A 27,902-nucleotide genomic window follows, 5' to 3' on the forward strand; every position below is an offset into this window, starting at 1 on the left:
GCTGAGCTAAATCCCCAGCCCCTCCAGTGGCCTCTCCTTGCAGGTCCTCCATTCCCTGCTGAACCAGAGTGAGAACACCTTTGGCTGGCCCCAGGTGGTCTCGGAGGACATTGTGAAGCAGGTGCACAAGCTGAAGAATGAGATGTTTGTAATGGGGGGCAAGATCAAAGGGAAGACGCTGCTGCCCATCCCGGAGCACCTGGGGAGGCTGGACGGCACGCTGGAGTCCATGGAGAGGTAGGCAGGGCCACTTGGCTGGACCAGAGGTACTTGAGTCAGGACCAGAGTGACAGACAGCAGGTGTCCCTGCAGACTGGTTCTGTGTTGTGAAGTTGATGAAACACTTAGGGCCAAGAGGATGCTGTTAGATTGATGTCGACAGTACAAGGTCAGGAAAGGGGGAGGCATGGGAACCCCTGGGATTCCAGTTCTGGCAACTGCTGAGCAGCCTCTGCACCCAGGAGGGGACCCACCTGCACCCTCGTCCTTCATTTTGTTACACAAGTGTGCAACCGCCACACAGTGTGGCCAGTAACCAGACGCTCAGCCTAAGAGCAGGCACTGAGGACAGTGAGGAGGGGCAGGGACTCTCAGTGGGTGGATACCAGCGCTCCAAGACAGCCTGCTGCCCCTGCCTGGCCACTTTTGCAACTGTTACCTGTGTGACAGCTTGTTCCACATGTGTGTATCTGAGGGTGACAGTTCTAGGGGTTCATGGGACAGGTCCTCCATGGACCCCCAAGGTATCAGAATTGCTGGATGGAGCTGTTTTGAACAGGGTTTATTCCAAAATCCCAGCCCCTCTACCTTTTACCTCTGAGCACTGGCATCTCTGGCCTTGCTTGCTCAGGTCTTTTCCTGCCTGGGGGATATAGAGAATTCTTCAGCCTCCTTGGGGCGACTGGAAGGTGGCAGAGACATGAGGTTAGATGTTTTGTTGCTGATGGTGGTTTGGCAGCAATAGGATGCTGGGAAGGGGTAGAGAGACTCCCTCCCAGAAGATTGAGGACCTGACAGAGCCCACATGCCTCTGGCCGCAAGAGCATCGTCCCAACCTTGCACTCGGCAGGATCCCCTCTTCTCTGGACAACTCACTCCTACACGCCATCGAGACGATCATCATTGACTGGTCCCATCAGATCCGGGACGTGCTGAGCAAAGACTCGGCTCAGGCCCTGCTGGATGGGCTGCATCCCCTGCCTCGGGTGGAGTTCGAGTTCTGGGACACCCGGCTGATGAACCTCAAATGCATCCATGAGCAGGTAGGGCCTCTGCTCTGCTGTGGTGACCAAGTCCCTCTGCCATCCAGTGGTCAGTGGCAATGTCCCTGCTGGGTCTCTGATTGTTGACTTTGCAGGAACACGAAGGGGCTTTGGTGACCTATGTAAGTTCCTCAGCTGCAGCAGCCCAAGTCAGGCTGCCCTCATCTTAGTGTTTGCAAGTTTAATTGAAAGACCCGTGTTCTTCTGTCCTTCCCAGCTGAACAGACCCAAAGTGAACAGAATAGTTGAGATCCTGGAAAAAGCCAAGAGCTGTTACTGGCCAGCCCTGCAGAACGTTTATATGAGTGTCACTGAAGGTGAGCCCAAGATGCTGCCCGTGATTTCCCCAGTGAAGCCGCCCATGCTTTCTGGGAGGGGCTGAGATAGGTCAGTTCCCAGCCCTGAAAGTGCACACCTCCCCCATGAGCAACTTGCTCAGTCCCCTCCTGGGAGAAAGCCTGTGTTGAAGTAACAGGTCTCAAGAAGTGCACAGGGCCACTGGAGAAATGCACCATCCCTTCCTAACCAAGCCATTGTTTCTGCTGCACTCAGGGCTGAAGGAAGCCAATGACATTGTTCTCTACCTGAAACCCTTGAGGATTTTATTGGAGGAGATGGAACAGGCTGACTTCACATTGGTACATCGGCAAGAGAAACTTACTCTGTGTGAGCGCGTGTGTGTGTGCGTGTGTGTGTGCGTGTGCGTGTGTGTGTGTGTGTGTGAGTATGTGCATGTGTGTCTGTCTGTGTCCGTCTGTGTCTGTCTGTCTGCAGGGGTATCTCCTGACTGGGGAATATGGGAGGCTGCAGGCTTTTTGCCTGTCATCAGATACAGAAGGTCCTCAGAGCCCCTCTCCTGGGTGCCCAGTGCTAGTCATGCGAATGGAAGGCCGAGACACAATTGGGCCTGTCTCTCTCCAGCTCCCAACCTTCATCGCCAAGGTACTGGACACCATCTGCTTCATCTGGGCCACCTCTGAGCACTACAACACACCCTCCAGGATCATTGTCATCCTGCAGGAGTTCTGCAACCAGATCATCGAGATGGTGACTTCCTCGGCCCACCTGCCTGGGTCCTCTCCCCAGTTCTTCTCCATTCCATGGCTGCCGTAGTATTAGCGACCCTTCCCACAGACCCCTTTAGTGGGTTACAGCACACTGCAGGAAAGGAGAGGGAGAGCAAGAGACAAAGTAGAGGGGTGCACAGCAGGGATGGGAACCATCAGTTGCTCTTTAGGAACAAAAGGCCCCAATCTCCAGCTAGCTGCTATTTCATCAGGCAGTGCAGGGGACGGGTAAGGTGCTTTCCCTGGAACAGTGTAGAGGCTGTGGTAGAATGGGCAGGTTTAACATCATAAAGGAAGCTAGCCAAGACCCATCCCACACCTGGCTGCTAATCTCGCTGACCAAGAGGAAGGTGATTTCCGCATTCCAAAACCTGCCCACAAGGCAGGGAGGGCAAAGATAGCCTAGGATAGATACTGTGTCAATTTACAATTCCTGGTCCCCCACACCCTAGCTGTTCATAACAGGCCAAGATATTGGTGTGAGCATTTTCCAACCCAAACTGAGGCTCCCAGTGGCGACTAGAGTTTCCTTAGGACCTGGGCAGTGCCCTCCTCATTCTGTCCTCTATAAGGAGGGAAGAAGAGGAGACTTCTCCTGAGAGACCCAACACCCTGCGATTCCACCAGGGCTTTGCAGGGGGGGTGCGCTACCAGCTCCTATCCTGAACCACTTCCTGTGTTGGTCAATACATGCATCTCTCCCTTCTTCCTTTCACAAGCATCTGTTAGCAGCTGCCAGTGCTGAGCAAAGGGTTGTACCCCAGGGGTTGCCTAGATTAGAGCGCTGTCTGCCGGTTGAGAAGGGCCTGCGCAACCTCTACCTTGACAAGCTCCCGATTATTGGAAACCAAAACCCATTTTAACTGCAAATGTGGCACAGGATGAAGAGCCAAGTACAAGAAGCTACCAGGTCTCCCAAAAGCAGCCCCACAGCTGGCATTTGGGCTGTGCCCTGTCCCCAAGAGACAGGCCCTATGTCAGGGAAATCACAGCCCCGTGGGGGGGTGATTCCTTGTCCTGCACACACCATACCTGGACATCACACTAGGGGCTTCTCAGGCTGCCTGTCTGCTCTTCCATCCCAGACACGAGCCTTCCTGAGCCCGGATGAGGTGCTGAAAGGCTTGCAAGGCGAGATCGAGGAGGTCCTGGGCGGCATCTCCCTGTCCGTGAACGTCCTGAGGGAGCTCTACCGAACCTACGACTTTTGCTGTGCCAACATGAAGCTTTTCTTCAAGGTACACGCAGGGCACAAGCAGGGCCACATTGGCCACCCCAGGGGTCACAGAGGCAGGGTGTGCCATCAAGCACACCCTTCTCTCTCTCTCTCTGCTAAAAGGACAAGGAGCCTGTGCTGTGGGAATTCCCTTCATCCCTTGCATTCTCCAGAATGAATGCCTTCTTCCACCGTGTCCAGACCATCGAGGTAAAAGCAGAATTTGGAACCTTGACACCTTCCACTTCCACTTGGAAGACTGCGGCTGCAGAATTATCTCCAAGGGCTGGGGCCAGAGATTGCCTGCCTCACTTGCATTGGTGGGGTACGAGTTCCATCCCCAGCACCACAAAAGTTAAGTGACCATGGTCAGGAAGCCTGGAGGCAGAGGGCAGAGTTAGCGGACTAAACTATCACAAAGGAAGACTTCAGAAGGCCCCATGTGACACACAGCCAATTAAAACTTAACAATGGGTTGACCTGGTTTTCTCTAGGAAGGAGAGGTGTGGGTTGATGTGGGGAAGGCAAGCAAAGTTTACTTCTTCTTTTATAATCTTCTGCATGGTGTGATTTTTTTTTAAAAAACTTCGTGCACAAGCAATTCACATCCTAAGAAAAGGAGGGACATAATTGGCAACCCTGAGCACTGATTTTAAGATGGACACAACACTAGGGCCTTTCACAAGCCTGGGCTCAGCTGCCATCCACAGCTCCAGGAGGCAGAGGAGGAGGCCCACTTAGGACTCCACACTGAAATCAGTCTTTATCCATGCTGAAGGTGCCCATCCGGAGAACTGGGGAGGTCATGCTCAAGTTTCCTGCCAAGCAGCTCTTGGTTCGACTGAGTCTGGATGAGGTTTCTGGGAAGGAAGGGAGTTTGGGGATGGGGAAATGGCTGTACTGCCCACCCCTAACCAGCCCAGCCTCCGCTCACTTTGACCTCTATATTGGCCCGAAGAGCCCTGGAGCACATGGTGCCACTATTTCTGTTTTCCCTCTGATTTGCTTTGGTCCTGAGGCTGACACATTCTGGACTGTTTGGGAAGAGTCCCAAGCACAGCACTGGCCCAGGAAAGGGACCCCCATTCCACAGGAGCACTCAGAGCTAACCGCTGCCTGGCCCTGGGCTTAAGATTGGGAGAGATGTAGAAGCCAAGCTGCTGGTTGCCCTCGAGGAGACCTCATCTGGGAAACAGGAATATCACACAGAGAGGCACCAGATGAGGGGAGGAGTCCAGTGTGAAATGTCAAGTGGATGGCCTGAGATGCGACCTGAGACTCGGAAGGAAGCATCGCTGTGGCTAGCATCACTGGGGACGCTTCCAGAAGGGAGGGACCACACTGCAGAGGATGTAGAATGGGTACCATGTCCACTGGCATCTGCTTCCTCCCAGTGTGGGATGTCTTCTGGGTGTCCATGGGGAGACAGAGGTCCCACTGAAGCTTGATATATATTCAGCCGGTGCAGTCAAGGTCCTGATCCCAACCTTCATCTCCTCTTTGTCCTCCACATTTCTAACAGGAAGGCAACTCACTGCCCTGCTTTCATGCTCTCTCTGCCAGAAGCAACTCCAAAGAACAATCAGCACAGACGAATATAGGGTCCTGGTGACTGCGTTTCCTGTAGCATTTTAGTTCCTGACTCCACTCATTGGAGTCACAGCTGGATTCATGACAGGACCCTTGGGTTTGGCTCTGGAGATGAGTGGATTAAGTGTATTTTGTTTCCTCCCTCTGCTAGGATCTTTATAAAACTGCTATTGAGTTTCTGAAGCTAGAGAAAATCGAGCTGGGGGGAGTACGTGGGAACATCCTTGGGAGCCAGGTGACTCAGATCTACGATGAAGTCTTTGAGCTGGTGAGGGTTTTTGCAGACTGCAAATACGACCCCCTGGACCCAGGAGACTCGGTAAGTCCTAGGCACAGACTGGTGAACATGGGCCCAAGAAATGGGAAAGCACAGGGAGAAAGTGGATAACGTGCAGTCCCAACAGTTCTAAAAAGTCATCACAGAAGCTATGTGAGGAGCTGTTCCACCTCAATGACATCTTCCCATAGCTTCACCCTCTGAGACTCCCAGCAAGGCAGAGCTTTCCAGTGGCCGCATACCCTGCTTCAAACGCAGACTGTGTTTCCTTTATTGTAGAGTTTTGACAACGACTATGCTGATTTTGAGACCAAAATTGAAGACCTGGATAGGAGGCTGGCTACGATCTTTGGCCAAGCCTTTGACGACTGCAGCTCCATCGAGTCTTCTGCAAAGGTGAGCTCGAGGGTGGACTTGACAGTGTGGAGCTGAACTGGGACTCAATCTGAGAGATGCACTGGAGCCCTTCAGAGTTGCCAGGCTGGCCCAAGAGGCGCCACATCTCAGTGCTAGTCTGGAGCCAGCACCTTGGGTGTCTGACAAAATTATTGGGGGGAGTGTTCGAGGAAAAGAAGAAAGTGGGTGTAGAATAGCAGGTGTTTCACTGATGTGCAGGCACTAAGTTTAAAAAGTTCCGTTTCTTCTTTGATTCAATTTCCCCAACATTTAAAGGAATGAGAGTTACAGGGATGAAGGCACCTGCAGAGCCCAGTCTGGTGCACAGATGGCCCTCTGCTCAGGCCTCCTGCCTCAGCCCCACAAGTGCTGGGATCGCAGGTGCGCGTCACCATGCCCGGGTATGTGGCAGGGACAGAGGGAAGCAAGTTCTCCCTCCTTTGTGACCTGATCTCCTCCCAGATGCCCTACATACCAACACCACCACCTTGGGGGTCAGGGCTCCACCCTGGCCATTCAGTTGTGTGATGGAAGCATTCATTCTGCCCACCACATATGTCCTTCAGCACTGAGGTTCTGGGGGAGCCTGGTCCAGGTCACACAGCCAGCCGGAGTAGCAGAAGCAGGATCCCAAGTTTGGAGTTTGGCTGCCTCCAAGGCCTTGTTCTGAACCTCTTGCCTGATGAGCTCCCATGACTGTGAAGGCAGTCGAGGCTTGGGGGAGCTCAGGGTGGTGGTCAACCCCGTGGAGGATGTCAGGCTGTACCCCCGAGCATGGCTCTCTCCCCAAGCAAATGCCAAGATGTGCCTTTGCCTTTTAAGTGTTCTTTTTTGAAAAATGCAAATATAATGACTTTGCAGACTTTGAAGTTCTGCAAATATAATGGTCAATTAAACCTTAGATTGTTGGTGCTCTGGGCAAAATATCAATGAGTGCAAATGAGTGCATTTAAACTCCTTGCTGGGGTTAAGGAGAAAAGTTACTCAGTGAGACTTGTTAAGTCACAAGAAGGGAGACTTTACTTGGGACCATGCAATAGGTACAAGGTCCCCTGCAATGAGGCCTGCGGAGGGGACAACTCAGCTGCGCATATAGAAACGGGCTGGTGGAGGTGGAGCCACAGAACAGCCAGGGTCAGCGGCTGGAAACTGACAATGAAGAGGGAATGTCAGGGGTGAGGGTGACTTAGGCTCCACCAACTGGACAGGATTCTTGCTGCAGCCAGGCCAGGTGACCAGATGCCACCCAGGGATGGCAGAGAATGAGGACCCTGATCAGATGTCACTGTGGGGTCTTCTGGACAAACTGACTTAACAAGGTCTTTGCTAACACGGGATTTTACAGAGTTACACATGGATGTTCCAGGAGGAGCTCAAGAGGGGCTGACCGGGCTTGGCCAAGCACAGAATCTCTCTTTGTCACTGTTTCCTGTCCTGGAACTCTCTTCTCCAGGGAGGCCCTCACTCCTTCCTGCCATTCAAACACCACCTGGCCACAGCTGCCTCCCCACTCCTCCCCTCAGGAGCACCTTTCACACCCCTGCTCCTTCTCCTTCTATCGCCCTCTCTGCTCAGCCTCCCTGGTGTCCGGCAGTGTACCCTTGTCCTCAGCCACTGCTGCCCTCCATGCAGGAAATAAGCTCCCAGAGGGCAGGCGTGTGATTTGGGCTCACTTAGGACTGAGCCTAGCACACTGTAGAAGACTTTGAGCACAGTAACTCTGGCTGAGGGAGCTGGGTTCCCCCGGATGTTGTCAGAGGTGACTTCGCTCTAGCACGGAGCTCTGACACAGAGCGCCTTAGGCTGTTAGCACAAAGCATCTGCATGCCAAGAGTGGAGACCTGCACTGTGGGAGATGGGCTCCAAAATTAAAAGGCAACATGAAAGCACAAGGATAGAGGGGGACAGGTCACTGGGGGTCACTTCTGGGAATCCTCAGGAGGGCCTCAGTTACTCTCTGCTGTGTGCAGGAGGAAATGGGCAGGAAAATCAGAAGAGCTCAGTAATCTGTCAGCCAGCCAGGGAGGGAGGAGGCCTGGGGTCTCGCAAGTCCCTTAAACACATGAAAAGTTTACCCTCAGCAATCTGGTTTGGAACAGGAGAGGAAAGGGTGCGGAGGGATGGGTAGGGGTTGAGCCCAGCTGGGAGGCTCCCCATCTGTGGGGGAGACGGCTTGAAGCACCCACTTTTGTGAAGAGCAGCATAGGAGCCTTAGGCCGGTATCTGGGAGGAGCAGGTGGTCAGGGAAGAACCTTCCTCGCCCCAGAAAGCCTTCTCACCCAGACATCCTCTCTCCTGTCAGGGCCAGATCCAGCTTCTGTACTGAACAGGAAAGAGTCCTGTGCTAAATTTTTACTTGATAGTTATGCTAGGTAAAAAAGAAAGAAAAAAAGAAACAAGACAGAAGTGTCCTTGCAAGCCATCCCCACCACTATGGTGTGCCTCAGGCCTGGGAGAACTTTTCCCTGTGTTTGACACCCCTTGTCCTGGGAGGGGGCCCTGGCCATCCCTCCCTCGGCCCCTGAGCTCCCTCCCGTTCCCAAGTTGTCTGATTGCGACTGCTTCTCATCTCTGTAATTCACACACCAGGAAATTTCTAGGGCACTTCTCCCACCTGTTGCCCTCCAGGCAGAAAATAAAATGAGTTTGTATCCCAGAGGTCAGAAGCCAAAATATATCTAAGGAAGAAAAACGAAAAAGAGGGAAGGAGAAAGAAAAAGCAAAAGGACCTGGGAGGGCCTTAAACCATTAAATGGATTTTATTTTCCCAACTGTCGCATGTCAGCTTTTTTAAAAGTGGAGGTGGGACTCTCCTGTGTCTGCAGCCACCTTCAGGTGCCTGGGGTGAGAGAAGCAAGTGGCATACTGAGTCTCTCTTGCCTCCTAAGCGTGTCAGGGTGCTCCACTCAGCTTTAGGAGGGCCTGAGAATCTCTCGCCCCTTCTTTGGTCATGGTGGTGGTTCTTGCCAGAACATGTCCTCCAAACTGGCATTCCTCTTCCTAAGAGGAGTATGTCTTGCCAATAAAGCTTTTGTATCTTATGCCATGCTGGCTTCATGGTCATGAATTTGTTTACACTTATCTTGGACGGTCTTTATTTCTCCTTCAAGTTTGAAGGATAGCTTTGCTGGATATAGTAATCTCGGTGGACAGTTACTTACCTTCAGGGCTTGAAATACATATTCCATTCTCTCCTGGCCTTAGGGTTTCTGCAGAGACGTCTTCAGTTATTCTGATGTAAAGTTTCTCCCTTACAGCTTTCAGTATCCTTTCTTTCTTCTGTCCTCTTGTCATTTTAACTATAATGTGACAGCGGGTTCTTTGCTGGTAGTGCTCGTTTAGGGTTCTAAATGGGTCCTATACCTGCATGTCTATGTCTTTCCCTTCATTTGAATGGTTTTCTGTTATTTTATTTAATAGATTTTTTGTGTCATTGCTCTGTACCTCAGTGCCCTCTTCTACACCAAAAATTTGTAAGTTTGGTCTTTTAACTGTGTCTTCATGTACTAATTCTTCAACCTTAGCTCCAAGTCCTGAAATTCTGTCTTCTGCTTGTTCTGCTCTGTTGGTGGAGCTTTTTTGACTCTATGCTACTCATTTTCAGAATTCTTTTTTTTTGTTTGTTTGTTTTTTCCGGTACCGGGAATCGAAGTCACAACCTTGCGCTTGCCAAGCAGGCACTGTGCCACTGAGCTAAATCCCCAGCCCCTTGTTTTCAGAATTCTTGTGAAGTTTTTCAGAATCTCTCTTTGTTGAATTGTTCCTTCATGTTCTTCACTGTCTTCCTTAATTCATTCATCTCTTTATTTGTATTCTCTTTGAAGTCATTCATCATTTTATAAATCAGTCTTCTGAGTTCTTTAACTGGCGTTTCATCCACTTTGATATCTTTGCGTTCAGTTACTGATGAGTTGTGGACATTCCAAGGACTCATGTTGACTCATGTTTTTCATATTTGTTGTGTTTCTGTACTGAGACTTCTGCCTGTGTTGGGATGGATATCTCTTCCACTTTTGCTTGTCTTCTGTGTCTAGCCTTTTTCTTGAAAGCTTGCTCCCAGTACCACTCAGAGAGGATGAAATGAACCATAGTAAGATATTTGTGTCAGCTTTTCCTTTCATCTCTGTGATAACATAGGTGAGAAAAACAACTTGGCAGAAAGACCTGTTTTGGCTCATGGTTTGACAGGTTGCAGTCCATGGCTGGACAGCTCCGTTGCTGTGGGCTTGTGGTAAGGCAGAGGAAACTATGCACCTCATGGAAGCCAGGAAGCAGAGAAATAGAGAATGACAGCCAGCCAGGGATGGGGAGACCAGTGATAAGACACAGCTCCCATGGGTACACCCCCATGACACACTCCCATCAAGGAGGCCCCACCTCCTAAGTTTCCATCACCTCCCAATAGCCTATCAAGTAATGAACCCATCGATGGTTTAATCTAGTAATGAGATCAGAACCCTCATGACACAATTTCTTTCCCGAAGGCCTCACCTCTAAACAGGGCAGCACTGGGGACAATGTAGTTTGTTCTTCCACCCAGGAGCCTTTGGGGGGCATTCCATGTCCTAACAGCATTCTCCCCCTGGTTATCAGAGTGAGCCCTCATTATGTGAATATAGTCTTTGGGCTATTTTTTATTGTTTAACCTAGTTCTTTAATTTTTCAAATCGTCCTTGTTCACATCCTGATTTCTCCTGGCCATTGAATAAATTCTCCTACACCTTAGACCTAGTTGACATCTCTGGTTTACACAGTATGTTGAGCCCCAGAATATAACAATACAAAAATCATACAGGGGCCTTAAGTCAGTTACCATACAGAGCAAAGTTGAGATGTGTTCTTTGTTTTGACAAAGCACATAATTTCTCAATCCTGAAGCTTAGCCTTGCTTACTGGTCAACAGCCACCGGCTGGGGACAGCACCGGGACGGGTCAGTTGGCAGGGGCTCTGACAAAGACGTCCCTCTTCTGTGTCTCCCCAGCTCCTGTACATGTGCGGGGGCCTCCTGGAGCGGCCCCTAATTCTGGCCGAGGTGGTACCCAAGTACTCGGTCATGCTGGAGATGTTGGATGCCGAGCTGGACAACGCCAAGCTCATGTATGATGCCCAGATGGCGGCAGCCACGGAGGGCAACATCCCTCCCATCCACAAGAACATGCCCCCTGTGGCCGGGCAGCTCAAGTGGAGCCTGGAGCTGCAGGAGAGGCTGGAGGTGTCCATGCGGCACATAAAGCACATTGAGCACCCGTGAGTCCCGGGTGGCGAGGACGTGGGGGCAGCAGCAGACAGGGAGGGGGCCGTCCAGAGCCTACAGACTCAGGCTCCCACCAGCCATACTGTATGTCCCACAGCAGTCCCTCAGGGGCCCCTTGGTGGCCTCCCAGCTCTTCCACAAAGGTGTGCCAGTGCGTGTGTTCAGGGCACTCTGGCTGTCCTCTTCCTTGCCATCAGCCATGTGTTCTAAAGCAAGACCACTCAGATGAGAACAAAAAGAGGCTATTGACACAGAGTACTGTCACCGAGGAGCCACAAAACCACTGTCACTGTGTTTGGCACAGGTGCCAAGGTGGGCAGGCAGGCCTAGGTGCCAGGGGTGGCTGCGGATACACCGCAGAGACAGCGGCTGGGAGGCACCATGTTGGACTGGCTAGGGGCACACTGGCTTTTTTCTGGTTGGCCCTACGGTGAAGAGGAAGGCAAAAACGAGGAAAGCGTGAGTTATTAACCAAGTCCTGAAGCCGGGCGTGGTGGTGCACGCCTGTAATCCCAGCACTAGGGAGGCTGAGGCAGGCGAATCGCCAGGGGTTCAAGGCCAGCCTGGGCTACATAGTGAGACCTTGTCTCAAAAAAAAAAAACCTAATTAGCCAAGCCCTGGCTGCCAGGGGCCAATTGCTTTGTGGGCTGTGGTTTGGCCTCCTGAGTTGGTTGTTGTTCTGTTGGGGTGGACGGGTCTGCCCTCCGCTTGTAGATTTTCAGTCTGGCAGCCTGGAACAAATAGGTTGCTGGCTGCCTGCTTGGGCAGCCAGAGCTCCCGGCAGCAACCACTGGGGGCACTAGAGGGCCTCAGAAGTTGCTGTCTGCGAGGCCTGGCGCTTTACTGGGCACTAACTGGGATTCCAGGGTCACGTCAGGTGTGGAGGCCAAGATGATCTATCAGAAATACGATGAGATGATGGAGCTGCTGCGCAACTACCGTGAGAAGACCTACCGGCAGTGGGTAGGCGGCGTGGACCAGGACTGCCACTTCAACCTGGGCCAGCCGCTGATCCTCCGCAGCGCCTCCACTGACCTCATCCAAGTCAACTTCAGCAAGGCGGTGGGTCCCCTGGGTGGCTGCAGGAAAGCCCCACTTGGGAGTTGGGTCCTCAGGGTGAGGAGAGAAGCCAGGGCCCCATGGCCACTGTGGCCACCCAATCCTGCCAAAGGTACATATTGGCAGAGGCTGCTGTTTGTGTCCCGGGGAGTGTGCACCTTTCTCCTCTCAGTCTTCTAAGTACGCCCTGAATATGCTTAAGATATGAACAAAACGTGACCATCCTCGAAAGCAGCTTCAGCGAGTGTCTTTCTTTAAAGCCTGGCTGCCTTTCCTACGACCCCAGTAGGAAGCACTGACTTTAAAGTAAAAGCAAAAAGTCTTTGTGAGACCTAGACAGAGGGGCTGGAAGCCAAGGCAGGTGAGGGCACAGACTCCACAGCGGCAGGCTGCGGGGTGCATCGTGGGGCTGCACCTGGGCGGTTTAGGAGTCCACGGACAGCGGAAATGGGAGCAGGGCTGAGTTCACGCTCTGCCTCATGGTGGCCATTTATTCCTTCTTTCATTCAACAAATATTTACTGAACACCTACTATGTGCATGTACTTGGGATGAATTAATGAACTAGAGAGAAGGAGGTCTCTGTCCTGTCCTGAAGGAGCTTATCTGGTGACAGTGGTCATGGTGATGGTGGTGGTGGTGGTGTGTGTGTGTGTGTGTGTGTGTGTGTGTGTGAGAGAGAGAGAGAGAGAGAGAGAGAGAGAGAGAGAGAGAGAGAGAGGAGAGAGGAATGAGTGATTGACATAAAGAGATAAAGCCACATTTCGGCAGGTGCCTCAGGAAAAAGAACAAGGAAGGCCAGGGGAGAGGCAGGGGCAGGTGCACATGAGCTGTGAGCCAGAGCCTGCAGGAGGTGAGGGTGTTGGCCATGTAGAGGTAGAGGCAACGCCTTTGTGCAGAGCAGACAGCTAAGGCAAAGCTGGGAGGCGTGAGTGTGCCTGGGTGTTCTAGGAGCAGCAAGGGGGTCACTGGGGCAAGGCAGAGTGGGCAAAGGGGACGTGGATGGAGGAGAGGTGATGGAAAGCCTCCTGGGCCATCGCAAGGACAAGGTCTGGGTTTGAGCCACTGGCAGTCTTTGTTGGCTGAGGAGAGCTTTGCTCGGATTTACACTTGGAAAGGATTCCACTCTAGGGTGGGTGGCTAGGAGCAGGGAGACCAGTCAGGGGTCTTCTGCTGTAATTCGGGTGCCAAGTGGGGGCCTGGAGCACAGAGTGGCAACAGTGGAGGTGCTGCTGAGCGATGACTTCCAGGCTGATTGGTAGTGGGGTAGAAGAGGGAAAGAGGAGTCTGTCTCAGTGTTTTGGGTCTGAGTGACCTGGATGGTGGAACTGCCACCAGCCAACCCAGCCTGGAGAAGAACAGAGGAGCAGGCTGTGGGGAGGTCTGCTTCTCTGTCTGACCATGTGGAGTTTAGGAGACGGTGAGAAGGCAGGGGGAGGTTAAAAGTCTGGAGGACAGGAAAGGCCAGGCTGGAGACCCAAGTGTAGGCATCATCCACACCCGTGATACCAGATGAGAACCTGCCTCATCCAGGTGAGAGTAAGTTGAGGAGGACCAAGGTCTGGCTCTCCAATATGGACATCTTGAGGTTACCAAAGAGACTTGTAACAGGGGCCATGACAGCCTGGAAGCCAAAGGAGACCATGTGCCCAGGCGTGGGAGTGACCAGCTGTTGGAAAGTAGGGATGGGACAGACAGATTCAGTAACAGAGAAGTGGCTGCAATCTTGATGGGAATGGTTTGAGGGACAGCAGTACTGGAGGGATATTCCTGCTGCCAGTGTCCTTGGGTCATAACCAGGTGAGAGGAGAAGGAAAGGCAGATCCTAGGGAGGACCCAGGTGAAGTCCCAATGAAGCCTTTCTCCAAATGGCCTGGGTGGAGTGAGGAGAAGACAGAGGTAAGAACGTGACAACGATGTCATCCACCCATGAAGACGATATCAGCATCGTCTGCCTCAGGAACAGCAGATGGGATGAAGACATCCTGAGCTTGCCAGCAAACACTGCCTCCCATCAACTTTAAAACCCCCAGCTGTGAGGACCCCCGGGGGTACTGCTGCCTGGCTGCACCGGGAACAGCTAGGTTGCCTTCTGACATGTTCTTTGATCTTTTTTTCCTTGCCATTTAGTTAGTGGCAGTGCTGAGAGAAGTCAAGTACTTGAATTTCCAGCAGCAAAAAGAGATCCCAAGCAGTGCAGAGCGTCTGTTCTCAGATAATGAAACCTTCCGGAAGTTTGTGGGCAACCTGGAGCTCATCGTTGGCTGGTACAATGAGGTGAGTGCCTGGGGTTTTGCTGTGTTTGCCAAGTTTTGGTTTTTGTTTGGAACAAAAGGTGGTGGGAGGCCTCCTGTAGAACAGAAAGAACAAATGAGTCAGTTTTAATATGTAAATGTGCTTCAAGGCACTCTTCGTTATTCATGCAACAACAGCAGCAGCAAAGATGGTGATAACTCAAAATAGCTGATTATGAAAACCACATTTCCACTGGATTTTAACCTGTGTCACACACTTCTCTGGATGTTTCACATTCCTAAGTGTATTCTGGGTTATAGTAAAGTTCCACAGTACTTTCATTACTCCCATTAAAGTGGGGGCAGTGGGGACATTTTACTGGAATCCAGTAGGGAAACAATGTGAGGAGGCTGGAGAGATGGGGAGGTGGCCAGTCCACCCTCAGCTCTTTGGTTCAAGAATCCCTTGATTTTGGACATCAGTCAGATCTGGAGACCTGACACCACAGTCACAGGGGCTGATTGGTAACTGACCAGCCTTGGGGGACTGCCCGTCCTGGTGATATGCTGTTTGCTGCCTGAAGAGCACGGGTGTGGGGTACAACGGGCAGGCACAGTGTCTGTCTTCACTGTCTTACAGATCCTACCCATAGAGTGGGAAAAGGCAGCTGAACGCTTCGGGTCTTAAATGTCCTCTGAAGGCCATGTACTGAAGGCTTGGCTTTAGTCACAGTGCTGCTGAGAGGTGGTGGAAACTTTAAAAGGAGGTGGGGCTTAGTGGGAGGAAGCTAAATAATTGGGGTGTGGCCTTGGAGGGGATATTGGGGCTTAGGTCCCTTCCTCCCTTCCTATTTCTCTTGCTTCTTGGCTATCATGAGATGAGTGGCTTCCTTCACCACCCCCTTCTGCTGTCATTATGTTCTGCCTCACCACAGACCAAAAAGCAACTGGGGCAATCCTGTGCTGAAACCTCAGATACCATGAGCTAAAAAGAAATCTCTCTTACTTTAAGTTGGTTTTCTCACTGTGACCCGTCCAGCCACCGCAATGGGGAGGGTGCAGAAACTATGGGTTTGTAACAGGGGCCATGCTACTATGCTATGACAGGACATCATGTACCATGTAGCCTCAAGCAGCACAGACCTCTCTTGTGCTCTAGTTTTAGAAGTTAGGAGTCCAGAGTCTGTCCCCCTGCAGAGTCAAGGTGCTGACTGGGCTAGAGGCTTGTCCAGATTCTAGAGGCCACCACTTTCCTAGGGTAATAACCCCTGTGTCAGCCAGGGTTCACCAGAGAAACAGAGCTAACAGGAGAGGGAGATACAATGTGGAGATTTGTTCCACAGCCTCACATGGTGAGGGAGTCACCTGGGAAGTCACCGGGCCTGCCATCTGTAAGCCTGTGAGCCTGGAAGACTGGTGCTGTGATTCAATCCCACCAAAAGCCTGGGAACCAGGGGAGCAGGCTATGTGAATCCCAGCCCAGTGGAGGGGAGAAGAGGAGATGAGTTCCTAGATTGGCTGTGAGCCAGGAGAAAGGGGCCAGTGCCCTCTCCCCTCACGTTCCTCCATACCCGCAAGGGATTGGATAAGGCTGCCTGGCCTGGGGATGTTACTGAGCCAATCACATCCAGAAATACCTGGAAAAACATTTCATCTGGGGCACCCTGTGGCATAGATTGACAGACTGACAGATACAGTCAACCATCCAAAGCAGGTGGCTCCAACTTCTGCTCCAGTAATACATGGCCTCCTCCTCCTCAGACCTCAGGCCTCAGGCCTCACTTTTATGAGTCCCTTGTGATTACACTTGGCCCTTGGATCACCCAGTCCATCCAGGTCATTCCCCCCCATCTAGATCCCTGACTTATCCACCCTGAATATTCTGTCACCATGCAGGGTGACAGATGCACATGGACATCTCTAGGGGGACCAGCATCTAGGTGCCCCTCCTCTGCTTGAAATTCTGGGCATTGGAAACCGAGTCCCAGAGAGAAAGGATCTTTCAGGTGCTGGTGAACACAGATGGGTGGAAAGGTGAGCCCAGCCCATCCACATAGGAACCGTGGGGGGGGCAGAGCAATGGGAGCAAGGGGGACGCAGGCTGCGTCATGCTGATTTCCAGGTCCATCCCTGAGACCCCAGAGTGTGGACCCCTGTGAGGTTTCCTGGCTTTTTCAATGCCCTCCATGGGACTGGTTCAGGTGGGTTCCCATTCTTGCAGCCAACCCCTCCCCCAAATAGATCAACTTTCTCAGACTCCAAGTGTTTTTGTTTCTGTGTGTATCAGTCAGGGTTTAAAAGAGAAATAGATATAACGCCAGATATACAAATGTATAAGAATTTACAAGACTGGCAGCCGGCTCGCTCCCTGCCTCATAGGCACCCGGAAGGAAGGCCCCCATGCACAGGGAGCCACGGGAGGGGAGCGCCGGTCTTCCAGCTGGCTCGCTCCCTGCCTCATAGACATCCGAAGGGAGGGCCTCTGGTGCATGGGGAGCCACGGGTGGGGAGCGCCGGTCTTCTGGCCAGCTTGCTCCCTGCCTCATAGGCACCCAGAAGGAGGGCCCCTGGTGCAAGGGGAGCCACGAGGCGCAAGTGCTGTTGCATGCCGGCCCTTAGGCCGGCCGCCACCACTCAATTGAGAACTACCATGACACGGAGAAACAATGACACAATTGGCCCACCATGCACCAGCTGCAGATGCCTACCCATGGACATGTGTGAATCATTCAAACATGGAGAAACCCCTGGGAATGCATGCCATACAACGGGTGATGTCCAGTTGCTCCTGTGGGTGTGAGTCAATGGAATACTCAAGTAGGGTAGTGTATGTGTAAGTTTGGGCAAGACCTGAAGGCTTCAGGACAGAAGGTGCTGCCCCTTCCAGGCTGCCCAGCTAGGACCCTAGATTCCCAGCCACTACCACCTCTGTCCATGTGGTGTCCTCAGAATCCCAGCTGTTTAACTCTGTCTAAAGGGCTGCCTTGTGGACATTGGTTATAAGCGCACTGAGGAGGTGCATTATGTGATCCTCAGGGCAAGAGCTCCACACAGGAGACCAGTGTCCTTGTCACCATGAGCAGCCAGCCTGATCCATGAGCCCTGCCTTGAACTGCCTTGCTCTATGAATTCTGTGGAGCTGCTTTTACTTCTGCCTGGCTTCCCTTCCTTTGCCTTTACCCACTGGCTCTGAGAGTCCATGGTCCAAAAACACTTGAAGCTTTGATGGGGTCACCATTTGAAATACCAAATACCAAAGGATCATTCTGGAAGGCCAGTCATCAGCCTCTAACATTGTTTTAATTCTCTGTAACTCCTACCTCCCATAGATGTATCCTTGAAAAGACAGACATAAAGCAAAATGCTGCTAGATGAGGTGATATTCCAAAGCACAAATGGTGCTTGCTATTTAGGGAATAATTGACAAAAACCATATATACCCTCCCTCTTCCTTGTTTTTGTTTGTTTGCTTGCTTTTGTTCTTGTTAAGTTGTTTTTTTTTTTTTTTTTTTTTTGTGGTTGTTGCTGTTTTTCCTGTTGTGTGAATTCAGTTTCCTAAGCACTCGTTAATTTTCCAGAGCAGGGCAGAGCTATGCAGAAACTGCACGGAAGCACCATTTTCATTCACATAGGTCTATTAATAACAGGAGCAGCTTCCCTCCGACTCCGGCTTCCCTGTTATTTAGCCAGATTTCAGGCTTTCTAATTTATAACCAAGGGAGAGGTTCTGCTCCCAGGAACGCTCCCGCTATTCACCTGTACTTTTTTGGTTTTCTTTCTATGACTCAGCCAAATGCAAAAGTTGAGGACAGTCCAATCAGTGTTTTTACACCACAGTAGTTTCATCTTGTTCTACCCTATAACATAGACACTAAAAAGTACATATATCAAGCCAGGCATGGTGGCGCTTGCTTGCAATCCCAGCACTTGGGAGGCTGAGGCAGGAGGATCTTTGCAAGTTCGAGACCAGCCTAGGCTCCAAAGTAAGCTCAAAGCCAGCCTGAACTGAATAGCAAGACCCTGTCTCAAAAAGACAGTAAATAAATAAATGAATAAATAAATAATAAAGAGCATATACATCAATTTTTTCTGATAAAAATAGTTTTCGAAATAGAATGGCCTGAAATACCTTTCCTTGTTGTTATTGTTACTGGGGACTGGACTCGTGGCCTCATACATGCTAGGCAAGTACTCTACCGCTGAGATACATACATACATCCTCACCCTTTTGTTAAAATTTTATTTTGAGACAGGGTCACACTAAGTTACTCAGGCGGGCCTTGAACTTGTGATCTTTCTGCCTCAGCTTCCTGAGTAGCTGAGATTACAGATTAATTCACCGCAACGCCCAGCTCCAAAATTCAACTCATGTAAAATTCCCAAACAAATGACACTAATTGCAACTGGTTTGGGTACTGTTGAGTATTAAAAATCCTTACCATTGTCTAATCCTTAACAATTTAAAATCTGGTTGGATTTGGGACAAAACCCTAACTGTGTGGCCTTTGTTCTACAGATAAAGACGACCGTAATGGATGTGGAATTTCCACTAATCAAGTCAGAACTGGAAGCAATTGATGTCAAGTTACTGAGTGCTGAAACGACGTTGTTCTGGAACAGCGAAGGTACAAAGGCCGTGCTCATCCCAAGACGGTTCCACTTGGGGCCCCAGCTGTCCAACAGCTGTCGTCAGACTCAGGGAGCAGCCACTTCTGCCCCTTGGCCTCGTGCAGCTGCTGTCCCTGCACCAGGGTTAGGTTTAAAGCCAAAGCACAGTTCCAACTGCTTGCCCAATTCAAAAAGGACACATTTGTGTCGCTTACACCAGAACTGGGCAAAGACCCCTTTGGTCAAGGGATCCTAATTTTTCCAGACTGGGCTCAGGGCAGGCCTGACCTTTCTTGTTTTCACCCTGTGTGTCTGAGTCAGCAGAGTACTATACATCTTGGGCTCAGCACCAGAAAAACAAAAGGAAGTGCAATCTCCCTTCATTCCACCACCGGGCAGGCAGAGACCCCTGCCTCCCGACGCGCCTGACCCCTCTAGCATCCCAACAGACGCCCTCTAGCATCCCTCTAGCATCCCAACAGACGCCCATCATTGCTCCTCCCTCTGAGACCTCGGGGATGCCTTGGCCACCCTGGAGTCCTGCTTTGCTGTGCCTTGCACCCATTATCTCAGTTAGAGGGGATCAAACGTTATTGTCACACCCTTGAAACCCGGGTCTGTCTGGACTTTCCTGTGCAGACTGTGCTCCTTTCCTCCCACCTCTGCCCGAGGACGCAGCTCTTCTCCCACGGCTCCAGGCCGCGCCACTTTGCAGAAAAGCCTGTGTCTCTCTGGCGCCCTGCTCAGGATTGGAAGGGCTGGGGTTCATGGGGGGGTGGGCTTTAACTTCAGGAGTCTGGAGCTCCTGGTTGAGATGAGAAGTCCACAGACTTGGAGGTGACGAAGTCCTATTGCCAACAAGGCACAGTGCACACAACTCCTCAATATTTAATTTCAGGGAGCTCACAATGATTTCTGCTTCGTGATCTAGAACAGGAGATGGATTTTCTAGGACTATGTCTGTTAAGACAACCCAGAAAAAGTCCATCTTGCTGAGTTGTTTATTGCATAGGATTCCCTTACGCTTATGTTTCAGGTGTGTTTCAATATATTCAAGAGATGCGTGAAATTCTGTATAACTTGCAGAACAGAATACAGAAAGCAAAACAGAATATAGAAGGAATTACCCAGGTCATGCAGGTAAGCAAGGTCTCAGTGGCAGCTTTGGACAAGTCTGGGGCAAATGGGCCCCCATGGCAAGTGCTGCTGCATGACAGAAGACATGGGACCCTGTCCTTTGATGATCTGGACCAGTACGATGGTGTCAGGGTGGTCCCAAGGCAGAAGGAGCCCAGTCACTCTGGGAAGTTCCACGGTGTTCCAGTCTACTGAGCTCAGCAGATGTGTGGGGGTGGGGGTGGGAGTGGGGGTGGGGGTAGGCTGGCACTAGGAACAAATACTGGGAAGAGACCCAGTGAGACCAGTGCTGCAGGGAGTAAGCCTGTTGCTTGGTGCAGAAACAGGGGTGTTTCTTTGCCTCAAGTCCCTTCCAAAATACTGAGGGATCCTTCATCCATCTCTCCCATGGTTTGTCTTCAATGCCAGAATTTGCAAAAACATTGGCAGCTATGTATCCAAAAGGAAGTCTTTTATTTCCAGATTATTTCCTTTATCAGTACATGTTTGCAATACATAATGTTTCCATTCCTTGTGTGGAGTTGGTACATGTACGTCTAGGCTGCTTCCAAGATTTCCCTATTATGAGTTGTGCTGCTATAAACATGAGTATGCATGTATCTCTGTAATATGGTGTCTTTAACTCTTTTGGGAAGATACCTAGAAGGGGACTAACAGGGTTAAATGGAATTTCTAGTTTCGGTTTTTTGAGGAATCTCCACACTGATTTTCATAATGGTTGTACTAGTTCTACATTTTTACTAATGAGGTAGAAGGGTTCCTTCCCTGCCCTCACCCCTGCCAGCTTTTATTATTATTTCATTTCTTGATACTGGCCATTCTTTCTGGTGCAAAAAGGAATCTCAGTATAATTTTTGTTTTTCTGGTACTGGGAATCGAACTCAGGACCTTGCACTTGCCAGGTAGGTACTGTGTCGCTGAGCTAGATCCTTGGCTCTCAGTATAATTTTAATTTGCAATCTCTAGTGACCAGTGATATCAAGCATTTCTTCATGTTTTTATCAGCCATCTGTACTTTTCCTGTGAAGTGTCATTTCACTTGCCCATTTTTTATTGGGTTTTTTATTTTAAGGGGTCTAAATGTTTTGGGTTCTTTATATATTCCAGATATGAGTCCTCTGAGGAATAGCTGGCAAAAATGTTTTCCAATTCCGTAGGTTGTCTTTCATTCTTTTGCTGCATAAAAGCTTTTTAATTTGATATAAACCCATTTTTTGATTCTTGGTACTATTTCCTGTGTAATTGGGATTCTGTTCAGAAAGTCCTTGCCTATGCAGACGCCTTCAAAAGCTTCACCTGTTTTATCTCCCACCGGATTGTTTCTGTTCTAGCATTTAATTATTCAATCCATTTTTATTTTAGTTTAGTACATGGTGAGAGATATGGGTCTAGACTCAATCTTTTGCATGTGGAGAGGCAGTTTTCCCAGCACCATTTCTTAAAAAGGCTATCTTTCTTCAGTGTATGATTTTGGTTCCTTTGTCAAAGATCAAATGGTTGAATTGGTTGGGAATTGTTTATGTACCCTCTATTCTGTTCCATTTATCTTACAACTGTTTTGTGCCAGCGCCATGATATTTTGATCACAGCAGCTTTGTAGTATAACTTCAAGTCTGGAATGGTGGTGCCTCCTGCTTTGCTGTTTCTACCCAGGATTGTTTTTGCTATCCTGGGTCTCTTCTGGTTCCATATCAATTTTAGGATTGTAAATAACCATATTTTCAAGTTTGATATGTGGATTTAGTGCAATCCCAGTCAAAATCCCAACTCATTTTTCCAAAAGGAAGTCTTAAAAATCCCCCTCCTGTTAATTTGCAATCTGTTTATTTTTAAAATGATTATGTTTAAGCTATATTTTTCTACCAACCTAACAAAATCAAACCATTATGATATCCCACGGGCCCACTCTGATTCACTGCACTGATGGCCTTCACTAAAATGAGACTTCAGATTATGTAACACCCACCCCACCCTCCCGTGAACCCCTGGTTGAGAGGATTCAGGATTTCCGAATCAACACACACTGACATTTGCAACAGGGCACATCTCTCCTATTTCAAGAATCCTCAGCATTTTCAGCATGACACTTCTTTTCTGTGTTGTAGCTCACATACGTTTCATCAGTATCCACTCCAATACCATATGGTAGATAAAAACCATTGCTCACCACCCCATTTTTCTCCTGATTCAGTTTTCATTTGAACGGAACATTCCCTCAAGTAATTTTCTCAGAAAGTTAATATAAACAAGGGTCCCTGTAGCCCTAAGGGGGCACAGATGATGGAGAACTAATCTCCAGTCTGAGCTAAGCAAGGGACAAGGACTGAGAAGCAGTGAGAGCAAGCACACTTTCTCTAAAATGACCATCCTCACCACTGCATTTTCCTCCAGGAGTGGTCAGCCAACCCTCTGTTTGAAAGAAAGGACAACAAGAAAGAGGCCCTGTTAGACCTGGATGGAAGGATGGTCAATCTGAACAAGCGCTACACAGCTGTCAAGGAGGCGGGTGTGAAGATCCAAGCCATGGTGGCGGTAAGGACCTGCCTGGGAGGCCCATCGAGAGTCCACCTGCTCTTTGCAGAAAAGGCAGTGCTAGACAGTTCATAACAATGATGAATGACAATGTTTTAGTGGTCACATTAGTCTATAATCTTTAGTCCAAGGCAGCTTTGCCTTAGAAGGACAGACCCACCCCAGTCTGTGTTCGAAGCCTGATTCCTTGTGTCATGCGTCTGCCCTCTTCCGTTCTAAGGGGAGCAGAGTTGGTATAGTGACATCTTCACAGCAGATGACAGATCTGTTTTCTCGGGATGTTCTTCAGTGATTTTTTGTGGTTTCCATCCGTGAGTGTGATGCGGGCAGTGAGGAGCACTGGAACATGCACATGTGGTGGGCCCCGGCGACTCATTCTGATGGGTATGGTGTGCTCACTGGTCTGCTTTGCTGCCTAGGATGTAGGTGATTCCCCTCTGCTGAGAGCCTCCACAGAGGGTGGGTCCGCATCTCTGCTGGCCTGTCTGAGGGAGAATGCACGATGGTGGCCTGGCACTGCTGGGCCGCCCACTTGTATTTCAGTGTGTCTTGGAGGAGAATGTGCAAGATGGGGTTTCACATTGGCTTGGGAAGGGGAAATTCTAGAGCTCAAGATATATGTGGGGCCACTAGGGGGTTTCTAGTGCATGGTGTACCATGGTGAGGACTTTGGTGATGGGCTGCCATGGCCAGATAACCAGTGGGCCCTATACAGGCTGGAGTGTACAGGCTGTTCTTATGGTCACCTCATTGCTATTGAGATCATTGCCCCAGTGGAATGGCTTGGCTGGACCAAAAGCTACTGTGCCTCATGCCCAGGTCTTTCCCCTTCCCAGTAACTAAAAATGTGACACTGCAAAAATGTACTAAGAAGCGTCAATCATCTCCCTTATTTGTACTCTCAGATGTGAGAAAATTGTTTTAAGGTCAGGGAAGCTTCAGGGCACCAGGAGCTTAACAAAAGGGCAGGTGGGGAAGCAGGGTGCAGGGATTGAGGCTGAGCAGCAAGGAGCAGGAGTCCAGAGGCTAAGGTCTGTGAGCCACCCCTATTTCCCAAATTTGATGAGATAGCACTGCCTCTGTGGCAGGCTTTGGTACCACATCCACCTACCCCCAGCCATTTCTTCCTTACACTAAAGTTATCAGAGCCTGTGTCTTCTCTCTACTATTATAACTGCCTAAAAGCACAGAAGGAGTCATATTTATCCTTGTGTTCCCTGTGACATTCAGTGGCCTACAGAGCCATCCATCCATCCATCCATTCATCCACTCACCTACCCATTCACTTAACTGGTCATCCATCCACTCAGTCATCTGCCCACCTCCCCAACCTCCTATCTACCAGTGAGCCAGTGAGACAGCAGCCGGCTGTGTGCTTCTGTTTGCAGGAAAATGCAGAACTATTCAGAGCAGACACATCCAGCCTGCCCTGGAAAGATTATGTCAACTATCTCGACAGCATGGTCTTGGAGGAGTTTGATGCATTCATTCGCAAATCTCTCAATTACCTAATCAACAACATGGCTGTAGATGTAAGTTGTCCATATAAAATAATTGTGTGTGCAAATTAGAAATATAAAGTAAGTTCTGTGTCAGAATCTAATCAGCAGTTTCCTGATGAAATAGCAGGCTATAGTTTTACAAATAAACAGACATTAAAACCTACCTAGAGCAGTGGTAGTGAACCTATGGCCCACGTGCTGCAGTGAGCACACAGAGCCCTCCCTGTTGGCATGCGAGCCGAGTCTCCGTAGCACTGCCCAAGATGCCAAGCATTGGGTACCAGTGCATATAGAAGCGGTGTTGGCACTTTGTGGTAAACAAGTGGTTTTGGGGTTGCAGTTTGGGTACTTGTTCTCTAAAAGGTTCACCATCACTGACCTAAGGTGACTAACTTACCTTGGTTTTAAAAGTGAAAGTCCTGCCTCCTGGGAACCCCTCAGGACTGCTGGTCACCTTAACCCAGTCATAACATAAATCAGCAGAATACCTAAGCAGATCTGAGACTGTGGCCCTACCTTGCTTGCTGCCAGGTGATAGAACACAGCCACAATTGTTCCCTATGCAGTGGAGGCGGGGGGGGGGGGGGCCCTGGCAGCAGCACCAGCCACTAACCTCCTCGTCCCCCTACTGTTAGGCTGAGCAGAAGCGTTAACAGGTCACCAAGAGGGTGTGCTGTTGCATGCCACCAAGACATGTTCCCCAGGGTTCTCCCAGGGGATGCTTTCCCCCATACCTGAGTCCTTTTCATTACAGTGGCTCCCGAATGATTAGTGACCACAGTAGGGACCACGTGGCCACCAGTGGGCCTGAGCACACTGCGTGACTGTCACTGACATGATGGGAAGGGCCCCAGGCTAACCTCCATCCTAACACCCTACAGGCAGGGCCAGCACCCCCAGCCTCATAGCCTCACCAGAGGCATCCAGGAGTGAATGGGTTGTGACCATGCACCCAAGGGACCTGAGGGTTTTTCCCCCCGCTGTTGTACACAGTTTGTATGTGCTGGGTTCATTTACGCTGTGTTGTTCATAGCAGTGCAGAGAGTTGGGGCAACTACTGCCTCCATTCTACAAAATAATGACCCTTGTTTTATGGCTCTGAGGAAACTGGGAATTAAGAGAGCTGTCCATGGCCATCTAGCAGGTAATTGGCAGCAGGTGGCTTAGAACCCAGTAGTCCATCACCCCAGCCACTGCCTTTCCTGCTACGGCCTGCTCCTCCGGCTCTGGGCCCCAGGGCTGTGTGTTGGGTTCCAGCTGGATGGCCCAGATGCTGTCCAGGCCAGCAAGAGGGAGCTGCACTGAGGATGGTCTTGGAGTGGACAGGCTCGGTGCTGAGAAGTGCTTGATGGGGGTGTAGGCATCAACACGGTGACGACTTGTTTCAGGAGAACATTGCACCCCTGTTTGAGATCAGCATGGAGCTGAATGAGGAAGGCCTCACCTTCAATCCGTCGCTGGAGATAGGCTCGGATTTCGGCTTCCTGGCCCTGATCGAGGGCCTGATCAATGACATCTACAATGTAGCCAGGCTGATCCCCCGACTGGCCAAGGGCAGGATGAACTACAAGGTCAGTCCTGGCTTCCCGCAGCCCTGTCCACTTTCCTTGCATAGGCATCAGTTGCTTTCTGGCTTGGAATCGCCTTCTAATTCAGCAAAGCCTGGTAATGGACATGCTAAGTGCAATGGTTCTGAATGTGGTGAGGAGTTCAGAGGACTACAGACCCATTGCGCTCTTTCCTTCCCGGCCTCTCCCTGCTGGCCTGCCTGGGTTTCGACCCCCACAAGGTGACAGGAGTGTTGTCAAGCCCTTCTTCCTGATGCCCTTCTCGGTTCTATCCTTTAAACCTATGGTTCTCACCACACTCAGGCATTTTGACAAATATTTCTTCCCCTGTCTTCTGCACCTATCTACTCCAAGTTCATGAAACACCTGAACCGGGTCAGAGTCAGGGGTGCAGAGGTCACAAGAAAGTCAGCTCCCCCAAAGAAAGGCTGGAGCAGGTGTGTTGATGGGAGCATCCGTTTGCATAAGTGTAAAAAAAAAAAACAACCAGAAGATTTCAATTTCCATCCCCGAGGGGAGTTGTTTGACAGGTTCTGGGCCATTCATACGAAGTCGCAGCCAGGGGTGGGAAGATGCGACACACTGTCAAATGTCCATCAAGTTGTGGAGCAATACTTAGAACAGTGATGGCGAACCGTTTAGAGCTTTCAGTGATAACAAGCAGCGGGCTGCGGCATAGATGCCGTAGGTTTGCCACCACTGGTTTAGAATATGCTTTTATTTGTTCAAACAACAAATATGCTTTTATTTGTTCTGTCTCTTTATGCATCTGCTCGAAAAAGTTGAGTGCTTACTTACTGCAGCGAAGATGAGTGTCAGGAGGGAGGATGGCAGTGTGAGTGGGGACTTGCTGTCTCATATACTTATGCATCATTTGAATTTTTTTCTAATGGGCACATGGTTACAGCAAGATGCTCTGTACTGTCAGGAAGAGGAAGATGTGCGTGTTCATGTGCATTTGCATGTGTGCAAAGTTATGTGTTTTTGTATGTGAACAAGATTTGCATCTGTGTGCATGTGTATGCTCGCGTGTATACATGTGCATATTTGCCAATGTGGTCATGTGTGTATCGCACATTTGCACGTGTGGATTTGCATGTGTTGTATATTTGCATGGGTGTGTGGTACACATGAGCATTATGTGGGGTGTGTGTTTCCATGTGTATGTGCATATTTGCGTGTGTGCATGTAGTGAGGACACGGGAGGAAAGAGTGCCCTCCTGGGAAGGTCAAGGATGGCTTCTGAGATGTGACGCCATGACAGCTACTCCTGCAGGGTGGGAGGAGTTTTCCAGGGTGCGTCAGAGGAAATGGCTTATAATTTCTAAGCCACTAAAAGGTGACTCACCTGGCTCCAGTGAAGGCAGCAAGCTGTCCAGGTTTCAGAATAGTTTGCCACCAGTCATGCGGGCACAAACAAGCACCCTCAGAGTTGGAGTGGAGTGGAAGCCTGCTTTCATTCCCTCCCTCCCAAGTATCCCCAAACCCAACAGGTGCTGTGGACAGAAACACACCCCCCACACTCTTTTTTTTTTTGGTTTTGGTTTTTCTCCGGTACCAGGAACCGAACTCACGACCTTGCGCTTGCCAGGCAGGCGCTTTGCCACTGAGCTAAATCCCCAGCCCGCCCCCACACTCTTAACAACACACACACACACAGTCTCAAAGATGCCCAGGCAGGAAGATCCAGAGTAGAAGGGTTCATGGCCAAAGATCTCTCCAGAGCCTGCAGCAGAGACCCCTACGTCTGACCCGCAGTGGAAGACGATGACAGTCAGCTACCTAGGTAGCCAGGCCCTAGGCCACTTCCCAGAGGCTCCACCCCTATAGTATGTGGCCGAGTACCAACAGAGGGCCCCAGTGGGACATCAGGGGTGCAGACCCAGAGGAGTTGGGGGTCAGAGGATGGGGACCTCAAAGCAGAGGCTGCAGTGGATGCAGGCCACCTGTCTAAAGCCACAGAGACCTAGGGGAACTGGGTGACCATGCAGGGGAGACTGGGAGGAGGACAAGCCCGGTAGCCAGACCCCCAGCAGGCCAGACTTAAGCTCCCTGCCTTAGGGGAGAGGGAGAGAAGGTCCCTATAGAGCTGGGTCCTGAAATGGAGCACATTTCAATCCAGATGCGCCTGCATTAGCTTGAAGTCCGGGGAGTGCACTTGGCCATGAGCAAAGAGGGGCCACTGGAGGGAAAGGGTCA

General features: G+C 50.4%; 1 protein-coding gene across 2 annotated transcripts in view; it reads left to right on the plus strand.

Moving 5' to 3' along the window:
* The window catches only part of Dnah17 (dynein, axonemal, heavy chain 17), a 118,255-nt gene that overhangs the window by 3,530 nt on the left and 86,823 nt on the right, over positions 1-27,902 (plus strand). For both annotated transcript variants that reach the window (XM_005407377.1, XM_013506036.1), the window contains exons 3-19: positions 44-237; positions 1,070-1,262; positions 1,480-1,579; positions 1,815-1,900; positions 2,184-2,309; positions 3,415-3,567; positions 3,669-3,755; positions 5,287-5,454; positions 5,692-5,808; positions 10,791-11,056; positions 11,931-12,126; positions 14,253-14,399; positions 18,873-18,981; positions 20,001-20,104; positions 22,493-22,633; positions 24,022-24,165; positions 25,524-25,706. In XM_005407377.1, the coding sequence (XP_005407434.1) occupies positions 44-237; positions 1,070-1,262; positions 1,480-1,579; positions 1,815-1,900; positions 2,184-2,309; positions 3,415-3,567; positions 3,669-3,755; positions 5,287-5,454; positions 5,692-5,808; positions 10,791-11,056; positions 11,931-12,126; positions 14,253-14,399; positions 18,873-18,981; positions 20,001-20,104; positions 22,493-22,633; positions 24,022-24,165; positions 25,524-25,706 (2,514 nt within the window). The remainder of the gene's footprint in view (positions 1-43; positions 238-1,069; positions 1,263-1,479; positions 1,580-1,814; positions 1,901-2,183; positions 2,310-3,414; positions 3,568-3,668; positions 3,756-5,286; positions 5,455-5,691; positions 5,809-10,790; positions 11,057-11,930; positions 12,127-14,252; positions 14,400-18,872; positions 18,982-20,000; positions 20,105-22,492; positions 22,634-24,021; positions 24,166-25,523; positions 25,707-27,902) is intronic.

This window comes from Chinchilla lanigera, unplaced genomic scaffold (assembly GCF_000276665.1).
Source record: "Chinchilla lanigera isolate Chin_1 unplaced genomic scaffold, ChiLan1.0 scaffold00105, whole genome shotgun sequence".
NCBI lineage: Eukaryota > Metazoa > Chordata > Mammalia > Rodentia > Chinchillidae > Chinchilla > Chinchilla lanigera.